Genomic DNA, 10,113 nt, shown 5'->3' on the forward strand with positions numbered 1-10,113 from the left:
CTTACTACCCTGACGGAGAATGCAAACAGCAGTCCTGGAATTTGAAAGGCACTCCCACCCCTGCCACAGGACAGCCCACCCTGAGAGCCCAAAACCGAGGTCCCATCTCAAGGATCTTTCAGCTCACACAAAGGGTGAGACTCTGGCACTTTCTTGCCTGTTTGGGTTGCAAGGCTCCAGTACCATAAGGCAAGGGAGTGATTGAAAAGCAGCTCCCAAGTGGTGGGCGCTGCAACAAGCCCCCCTGCCCCCATGATTGACAGTGGTTGTGCCTTTCACTTCCTGTGAGATTGACAGTTGGGGCCCAGCTAGGTGTGGGACTCAAGCAGCTCTGGTGTGGTTATTTGCACAGGCTCTTCTTGCCTCCCCTCCCCGCAACTGTTTCCATTCTCACCACGCAGTCACGTCCGGGTCATGCACACAGGACAGCAGCTGGGGCTTTCCAAGGGACTTCTGAGAAAGCCAGTGAAAGCTTAGGTGTTGGCTCCACAGCCTGGGCACACTCTTGGGGAAACCTTGTTCCTTCCAGGAGGGAGGTTCCAGCCTGGCGGAGTTGCTCTGGCCATCTACCAAGCCTCTTTCTGACACCCTGCTAAAGAACTCACATGCTGAGCTCTTATTTTAGATGGCCAGAAAACTCCTTCAACAGCTCAGTCAGCACTGAGGGTGATGACCTCAGAGCCTGACGACACAGGTCTTAGTGGGGACCCGAGTGGATGTGCGCAGCCTGGTCACTACCAACTTCTTTCCACAGGCAGGGACGAGACAGATGGAGTCAGGACACAGCCACAGGGCAGACTTTCTCACATTTCCCATAAGTATTATGGAGCCTGGTTTCCAGAGCGTGGTGCAGATGCCTCTGCTAGCAAGGTGGTACTCTGCCGACAGGGAGGTTTGGGGCATTACCCCAAGTTTTGACTAATTATAAAGTTGGTGTAAATATTGAAGACTAGTTAATAACTGGTGAGCAAATTTTACAAATTATTCTTTATTATTATTTGACCTTTTTGAGACAGGGCCTCACTATGAAGACCACACTGGTCTTGAGCTAACTTCTAAGCTTCTGGGTGTTGGGATTTCAAGCATGTGCCACATCTGGCCCTTTTAGACTAGCTACGTAATTTTCTTATTTTTCATTTCCAGTCTTTAGAATTCAGAGTAAGCAGACAGGACAAACAGTTCACTCCTGTTTTATAGATGGAAACTGAAGAAAAACTAAAACAAGAATACAATGGTAAACTTTTTATTATAAAAACTACCCATCTTGGTCAGTGTGACTTTCATTACCTATGGGCTCCCTCCTAGGCCAGAGGAGGGCCTGCCTTCCATGCAAACACAAAACACAGACCAAGACCCAATAGCCACCAAGGCTAGTAAGAGAAATGTGAAATGTGAGATTGGCAAAAGGACAGCGAGAGTGGGAAAAGGAGAGACAAAGAGAGGAAGAAAGAGGGGTAAAAACAGGGCCAAGGGTAAGGGGACTAAAGCCATGGGATTCCTGCAAAGGAGACTGCTGCATCAGGTCTAGGTAGGACACTTGGCTTCCAGTCAGAGGACTGCAGATCCGACATATGTCAACTAGCACAGCAGAAAGGCTGTACCCCTGCAGCCTCAAAGGCAGGCCAAAGAGAGAAAGGCCTCAGAGCTTACAGGGCAAGTGAGCCCTCACTGTGAGAGAGACAGGGACACAAGGCATGGAACACAAGGCATGGGCCACAGCTTTAAGTGTATCCCAAAAGTTCATTTTATTGGTATCCGTGGACAAAGGCAGAGCCTTGGGCAGAGGTAGGGAAACCAGCCTCTTACTCTCTCCTCCATCAGTCTCTGAGATCCACCAAGTAGACACTCCCACTTCACCAGGCGTCAGAGAAAGTGAAATGACTCAATGGCCGGATGCGCTGCTCTCACGGGAGCTGCTGATGCTGAGACAGAGGGCAGGGAGAACTTGGAGTTCTGCTGTTTAGTTCCACGAGAACAAGCACAGGCCAGAAGGGAGCAGGGCACCGTGGGCTGCACCCAGCTAGGTTTTTATTGCTGTGTCTCTGGATTTGTAGGCCACTCCCCGACTTTTCAGCTCCCGAACAATTCCTATGACAGGAAAAGAAACAGTCCCATGAGAGAGTCACCGGGATAAAGCCACTCGACCTGCTGTGGCAGTCACTGTGAAGTGAGGATGCCCGATTATTACCTAAAATTCTGGCAAAGAGCTAGCAGGGGAACAATTAAAGTAGGGCTCACACAATCACCAAAAACAAAGGTTTGGCCAGGTGGTGGTGGTGCACGCCTTTAACCCCAGCACTTGGGAGGCAGAAGCAGGTGGACCTCTGTGTGTTTGAGGCCAGACTTGTTTACATAGTGAGTTCCGGGCTCCAAAACTACATGGAGAAACCCTGTCTTGAACACCCCACAAAGAATCAAAGCAAAACAAACAAACAAAACTCCCACAAAGGTATGAAGTCAAATGTCTGGGTGTTATCAGTCAAGTTATTCCTATTAATTCACACAAAAGACTGGCTTCTCCTGGGCCCACACAGAAACACTATTACAATTGTTATTACCTTGGGGCAGGCGGCCAGTGACTGACACAGCATATACACCTGGCTTAAAATTACCTGAGGAAGAAAGCAGATTACAATGGGAATTAGTTAAGATTGGAGACCAATGGAGAATTAAGCCAAAAATGGAAGAGGAGTGGAGGGGTGTATGTGTGCCCACACACATGTGGAGGTGGGAAGACAACTTGTGAAGTCAGCTCTCTCCTTCCATGTGGGTCCCCAGGATCAGACTTAGGTTGTCCTAGTACTGCTGAGCCATCTTGCCAGCCTCAAGACTCAGCTTCCCATACACCTTTCCCACCACGGGACAGCACAGGCTGCGGATTTATGGCATCCCTGCAGACCCTCAGGCACACTCCCAGCACTGCAGAGGCCAGGGTAAGAACACTTACTGACTCGCTGCCACTTGGAGACCCAGCTGTCTTCTGGGCTCATCATCGCGATGATCCTAGAGAGGGAAATTCAGAGTCAGCCCCAGCCTGCCTGAAGAGCGGGCACTGAGCAAGCCATAGCCCCGGGAGAGCAGTCTGAGGGGAAAGTCATCACCAGAGAGCTGGGATGTTTCTAACGCTAGGAAGGAGCTGACTAAGGAGGGGGTCACAACAATCTTTCAGTTCTGTCCTTGGCCAGCCAGTGAGAAGAGCTTTACACGCAGATGACCAGTACTGACTATGACCAGCCCAATCACTAGGGGCTGGAGTCTGCTGCAAAGGATCGTTTTACTAGAAATGAACGAGACTTGACCAAGCCCGTTCTCTATCGGGTTGTGCAGTCTGAAATACATGGAGACATTTCACAGACCTTTACCAATGGGACTAGGAGGCTGAGATAGTGCCTGCAAAGTCCTTAGTGCAGAGACTGACAGAGCAGACAAGGGCTACTTCTTATTCCAACAGTCCTCTTGCAGGTGCCTGCCTCCACATGCTGGCAGTGAGCAGAAAGGCGGCTGAAGGGCTAGGAAGGCATTATGCGAGCAGGCAAGCACTATGAGGAGTCACAGAGGTTATTTCTATTCTGTTCCTCACCCAGTAGTTCCCGTAGTCTGAATTGTCAGGTCTGTTCAGAAACTGACACATGCTGACTGTCTCCCCCAAGGCCATTTTGCTTCCCTGGCAACTATGCTAGAGTCTATGCTTTTGCTCAGGGTTTGAGAGGAACTGATCTCAGTTCCAGGAAGGGCAAGAAGGGTAAAGGCAGCTACATGGCTCTGCAGACGGACCCAGGACAGGCACGCACAAAGGCTTTCCTCCCACCATCAGTACTCTCTCTGCCCTCACAACCTACCCTTCCAGTCGACAATCTACTACCCAAATGACTGAACCTAAAGACAATGTCCACACTTCTCCAAACATACCTGGGTGTTCCTACCCTATGCCTCTGCTTCAGTCACACTCCTTTTATTTGAAATGTTCCTTCTACCTCATCTCAACTTCCTACAAAATCCTATAGTTCTAGTTAGGCTTGAGCAGCCAAGCCTGCAATCCCAGCTACTCTGGAGGCTGGGGTAGGAAGATTTCAAGTCCAAGGTCTGTTTGCCCAACTTAAAATGATGCTGTTTCAAAAATAAAAAGTCAAAAAGAGGGCTGCAGACATTCTCTCTCTCTGAGGTAGAACATTTGCTTGGCATTTGCAAAGGCCCTATGTTCAATCTTCAATAATATACATGAAATAATAAACAAAAATGAAAAAAAAATCTTATAGTTCTCTCAGATAAACAACTACCTCCCTCGACCTCTGACTAAAATAATGTAGCTCTCCTCTGGTTACCATTAGCCTCTGACTTGCTTATTCTCTAAAACTTAATATGCACTGGAATATACAACTCAACAATAACAAAACAAACCAGATTTAAAAAGTGGGAAAAACAGAATTGGGGATATACTTCAGTCTGCAGAGTGCTGACTTCACGTGTCCTAACCTGGCTTCCAGTGGGTGTGGTAGTGCGCACCTTTGATTCTAGCACCAGGAGGTAGAGGCAGGAGGATCAGGAAGCATCCTCTATTACATATCAAATTTGAAGTTAGTTTGGGCTGCCTGAGACCCTGTCTCAAAACAGGGTGGCAGGGGAGGGACTTTTTTATTTCTTTTTTTTTTTTACTCGTTGTTTTCTCATTAAGAGTATCTTTTTAAAAATGATTTATTTATCTTTATTTTATGTGCATTGGTGTGAAGGTGTCAGATCCCCTGGAACTGGATTTTCAGACAGTTGAGAACTGCCATGTGGGTGCTGGGAATTGAACCCGGGTCCTCTGGAAGAGCAGTCAGTGCTCTTAACCACTGAGCCATTTCTCCAGCCTGACTTTTTTTATTTCTTTTCTTCTTTTTTTTTTTGTTTTTGTTTTTGTTTGTTTTTTTTTAAAGCTCAGGGTGGTCTCAAACTCTTGATCCTCCAGCCTCTACTTCCCAAATGCTGGGACTACAGCTGTACACTATCATGGCCAAAAGATATGAACGGATTATAAAAAAAAATAAGACAGGTGACATTGGGCTTGGAATATAGCTCAGTGATAGAGCTTGCTTAGGGCATGTAAGATGTGGAGTTCAATCTCTAGCACTGAAGAAAAGAACTTTTAAAATTGGCTTTAGCAATAATAAAAGACTAATGCTATTAATTATTAGGGAAATGTAAATGAAACCCGCAAGATATTTAAATCCTATTATGGTGGCAATTACAGATATAACCCATAGTCATGAGGATGACTCTTAAACCCCAAAAATCAACAAACAAGAAAGCCAGGCAAGACATACACCTTTAATCCCAGCACTTGGGAGGCAGAGGCAGACGGATTTCTTTGAGTTTGAGGCTAGCCTGGTCTACAGAGCGAGTTCAAGGACAGTCAGGGAGAAAAAGAAACTGTATCAAAAATTAAAATAAAAACTAACAACCAACCAACCAAACAAACAAAAAAATAAAAGAACAAAACCCCAGAAAGTAACAGGCAGTGGTGAGGAGGAGAGAAATTGGAACCTTCAAGTTTTTGTTTTTTGGTTCCTCAAACAACTAAATAGTTGTTACATTATGATATAACAATTCTACTCATGATATAAAACCAAAAGCTCCAAAGCAGGGACTTAAGCAACCATGTGTAGATCATCTTCAGAGATGTTTTCTTCATAATGGCCAAAAGATAAGAAACCACAGCATCAACAGGTAACAACTTTTCAATCTGTATCATACACATACATGTAATAAAAACAGCCAACTTAAAGAAAAGAAAGAAACTTTTGGGAGACAGAGAGTAGCCCAGTGATTAGAAACACATACTGTTCATGAACAGGACCCATGTATAGTTCCCGGCACCCACACAGGGCAGCTCACAACTGCCTGGAACTCTAGCTCCAAGGATCTGAGGACTTTGGCCTTCTTGGGCACCTGCATTTATGTGCACACACCCACACACATACATGTAATTCAAAAAGAAAAATAAATCTTTAAAACATTTTTTAAAAAGGTTAAATTGGTAAGAACTCAAAGTGTGTCTCTTATATCTCATTGTGTAACTCAACACCTTTCAAAAGCAGCTAACACAGACCTTCACCTATAGATGGGAGCAACTCCTTTTAGACTTTGTAATTTCAGACAGGGTCTCATGATGCAATCAGGGGCTAGGACTTAAGGCAGCATCAACACACCCAGCTTCTTCCTGAAGCATCAATCTTGAACCGAAGGTTCAATCAGGAACCGAAGGTTCCAGATCGACTCTTTTTTGCCCAATCTTTTATTTCTCCCCTAAAAGAAATCAGGCCCACCTTCATAGAACTTTAACAAATACTAGGATTAAGCCCAGTTTAGATGTAAATCTTTAATTCGCCTGGGTTCCAGAAGAAATTTAGCAATGCTGATGCCCTGGGGAAGAAGACCAGGATTCACACTTCTCTCATTTCCCTTTGTCCCTGCTGGATCATGTCACCAAAATAAAATCCTCTTATAGGCCTCTTCAAGATGATCAAGTTTGGGCCGGGCGATGGTGGCGCACGCCTTTAATCCCAGCACTCGGGAGGCAGAGGCAGGCGAATCCCTGTGAGTTCGAGGCCAGCCTGGTCTACAAGAGCTAGTTCCAGGACAGGCACCAAAAACTACAGAGAAACCCTGTCTCGAAAAACCAAAAAAAAAAAAAAAAAAAAAAAAAAGATGATCAAGTTTGGCCGGGCGGTGGTGGCGCATGCCTTTAATCCCAGCACTCGGGAGGCAGAGGCAGGTGGATCTCTGTGAGTTGGAGGCCAGCCTGGTCTACAAGAGCTAGTTCCAGGCCCCAAAGCCACAGAGAAACCGTCTCAAAAACCAAATAAACAAACAAAAAACCAAAAACAAAAAAAGATGATCAAGTTTGTTGAGTTTTATTATTATTTTTCCAGTTAACTTACTGGGGGAGTGCCCTCCCTCTCTCTCACAGATGCATGCATGCCAGGGTGCATGTGTTGAGGTCAGAAAACAATTCTAGGAACTCAGTTCTCTCCTGCCACCTTGTGGGATCCAGGATTGAAGTCAAGGTTACCAGGCCTCCCATCAGGCATCTTTACCTGCCGAGCCACTGAGCTGATTTTATTTGAGACAGGGTCTCACACAGTTCAGGCTGGCTTCAAACACGCATAGTTAAGGCATGCCCTGAACTCCTGATTCTCTGGCTTCTCCCCCTCAGAGGACAAGATTACAGGTGCAAGCCACTACTCTCACTAAGATAGTGTTTGAGGGCATAGTTTATTGCAGCCACCTTCTTTCCCTTCATTTTAAAAACGGATCTTCGTGCATCTGTTTTTGCAGAAGCATCAGGAATTAAACAGACATCTTTGTATATAGTAATCAAACTGTACTGCCGTATTATCCTTCCAACCCTTCAGCATTAAGGAGCCACCACCTCCTACATCCTGTGCCAGGTAGAGTTGTACAAGATAAACACAGTGTAACTATCACTGAGCTGACAAGAGTAGGGAAGCTTTGTTCAACAAATACAGGAAAAGGACACGTAATTTTGTTGTGTGTGTGGGGGGGTGTCTTTTTCTTTTTTTTCGAGACAGGGTTTCTCTCTAATTTTAGAGCCTGTCCTGGAACTAGTTCTTGTAGACTAGGCCGGCCTTAAACTCACAGAGATCTGCCTGCCTCTGTCTCCTGAGTGCTGGGATTAAAGGCGTGAGCCACCACTGCCCAGCAAGGACACATGATTTTATATTTTCTCCTAGCCACTGTTTAAAACAGTAAAGACAAGATGAAACTAATTCCAATATTTAATCAAATAAATCCAAAACATTATTTCAACATTTAACTAATCTTAAAAATTAAGATAATTAGGCATTCTTTTTTCTTCAAGCAGAATCTTTGCTCTCTGGTGTATCTCTGACACTTAAACACATTCTAATTTGAACGAACCACACCTCAAGTACTCAGAAGCTACTGGTCCAGATGTACAGAATTAGTGGGTCTCAAAAGAACTGTTGCGACCAACTAGTCTTATGACCTCAACGATCTGCCCCATATTTACTTCTTGGGCCATAAGTCAACAGGGTGCAGGTGTGAACAAGGGACCGCGGCGGGGCTTACCCATCGAATGAGGAGCTGGTGCAGTCATACACCATCTCTCTGTTGCCCTTCATTTGCAGGTACGCTTCACAATTGTCACAGCCGTCATATTCAAACTGGTCTATGGTCTGGACGGGAAAAAAACAGACAGGATAAACATGAACAAGGTCTTTTGTTTGTTTAGTTTTTCGAGACTGGCTTTCTCTGTAGCTTTGGAGCCTGTCCTGAACTAGCTCTTGTAGACCAGGCTGGCTTCTAACTCAGAGATCCACCTGCCTCTGCCTCCCTAGTGCTGGGATTAAAGGCGTGCGCCACCACCGCCCGGCACAAGGTCTTAATAGACAACCTCTTGGTTCTACGTAGTCCAACACCTAAATTCCACCCTCACACGCTTTTCTTCTCTCATCACTCCTAATTCAGCTTGTACACTTATTCTAGTCTCCTTGGGGTCAGGTACCCCCTCCAACTCTCTCAGCTGCTTGGGCTCCTGGTCGTTCCAGTTCAACACAGTAGTCCACCGAACCGCCGGCTGGGGAGCCAAGAGTATGCTGAAAGGCAGGTACGATCACCCGTGCCCTCAGCAGGCACGAACGCCCTGCTCACGTTTCTCCGACGTAAACAACGGCTCTCTTAGGCTTCCCATTCCCCTGGTGATCTCCCGGGCTCTCAGACCTTTTCCTTTTCTGTCTGTGGCGCCATTTCACCCTCTTTCTTCCCTTCTGCCTCCCCAGTCGTCCCTAAAACCAGGTCCCCGACCGACACCTTGACTAAGGAGCACAGCAAACAAGCCCGCAGATGCCGCAGGTCCTTCGGCACCGTCTCCAGGGCCATCCTCACCGATGCGACAGCACAGCCGCAGGAAGTAAACAGACCACTACCCAGAATGCCTGCCACTTCCTCTATGTAACTTCCTCTTCCGGTGCAGATGGCCGCGGCCCCGCCCCTCCCCCCCTCAGAGGAGATGGTTTCTCCCGTAGGGGCCGTGGGCGGGGCCGCCGGCCGCCACCTGGGCCGCGCGCGCCCGTCACCTGGACTCGCGTGAGCGAGCGGAAGATGGTGCGCTGGGGGGGGGGGCAGGACTGTGGGGTGCGGTCAGCGCATGCGCAGGAGGCGTGGCGCGGAGCGGCTTGCGAAACTGAGCACAGTAACGCGCGGGCCTTTTGATGTAGACGTCTGGCAGCAGGCGCCGATTTTCTCAGGCTCCCTGACGAAAGCCTAGATTGTTTTGTCTGCTTGTTTTAATTTGTTTCTTTATTTATTGCGCAGTAAATGGCAATTCCTGAGCTGGTGACCTTGAACTTTTGATCTTCCTGCCTTCTCTTTCGGAGTGCTGGGATCGTGGCGCGTGCCACAGCGCCCGGGTGTTTTACTTTTTCCAGACCTGGCTGATCTGGTACTCCCTGCCCTCGTATCTCAGCCTCCAGAATGCTCAGGATACAAGCTTGCGGGTCGCGCTGGGTTATTTAAAACACGAGGCAGGGAGTCCTTGCCTTTCTGGGTCGTCTGCAGAGAAGAAAAAACTCGATACGGCCCCACCCCTTCTTGAAACTGCGGGAGCGTGATAGTGTTGCGTTTGCGGTCCACAGGAATGCTAACCCCAGCCGCGCAGACGGGTGGGGGGAACGCATATCAATTCCTCCTAAAAAAACTTCTCTCTCGCTTGCGCATCCCGGCTGAGAATTTATGCTTTGTAAAACCCTTGGCACATTGGGACATAACTCCTTGAGAACCTCTGTAGATTAGGTATCTCACTTCTCATACACTCCCCCACTTCAGCCGCCATTGAACAGTGTGTGACGCAAACTTCCTTGCCTTCTGAACGGGGCACCCAGACACCTAGTGTCTTGAGCAAACCATACAGAAGAAGAACGAAGTTTGGTGCAGTGTAAACAGAACAAACCCCCCTCCGAACCCTAGGGAATCTGTGGAGGACACGATACATGTGCTGTTTGAAGGAACCCTCACAAGAATTCATACAGAAAGAGGCACCAGTTCTCTTGGCGTGTGGACGAAGTGTAGTCATTGTGTTTATCTGAATTGGAG

The 10,113-nt window shown here is 47.3% G+C and overlaps 1 protein-coding gene across 1 annotated transcript; it reads right to left on the minus strand.

The window, feature by feature from the left end:
- Positions 1-1,720: 1,720 nt before the first annotated feature.
- Positions 1,721-8,983, minus strand: Supt4h1 (SPT4 homolog, DSIF elongation factor subunit). The gene is made up of 5 exons (XM_048446833.2): positions 8,833-8,983; positions 8,092-8,198; positions 2,948-3,003; positions 2,559-2,612; positions 1,721-2,088 (listed from the first exon to the last, which is right to left on the minus strand). The coding sequence occupies exons 1-5, from the start codon at positions 8,899-8,901 to the stop codon at positions 2,021-2,023; spliced, it is 354 nt and encodes a 117-aa protein (XP_048302790.1). The 5' UTR covers positions 8,902-8,983; the 3' UTR covers positions 1,721-2,020.
- Positions 8,984-10,113: the final 1,130 nt, after the last annotated feature.

The sequence above is a fragment of the Myodes glareolus genome, chromosome 9, assembly GCF_982192425.1.
Source record: "Myodes glareolus chromosome 9, mMyoGla1.1, whole genome shotgun sequence".
In the NCBI taxonomy this organism is placed as follows: domain Eukaryota; kingdom Metazoa; phylum Chordata; class Mammalia; order Rodentia; family Cricetidae; genus Myodes; species Myodes glareolus.

Bases quoted from the DNA above. Each gene is read 5' to 3' on its own strand.
- Supt4h1 (XM_048446833.2), bottom strand. From the start codon at position 8,901: ATGGCCCTGGAGACGGTGCCGAAGGACCTGCGGCATCTGCGGGCTTGT. The intron at 8,199-8,832 runs GTGTCGGTCGGG...TTTCCCGTCCAG, and splicing joins TGCTGTGCTCCTTAGTCAAG to ACCATAGACCAGTTTGAATA. The intron at 2,089-2,558 runs GTAATAACAATT...TTCCTGTCATAG, and splicing joins CACTGGCCGCCTGCCCCAAG to GAATTGTTCGGGAGCTGAAA.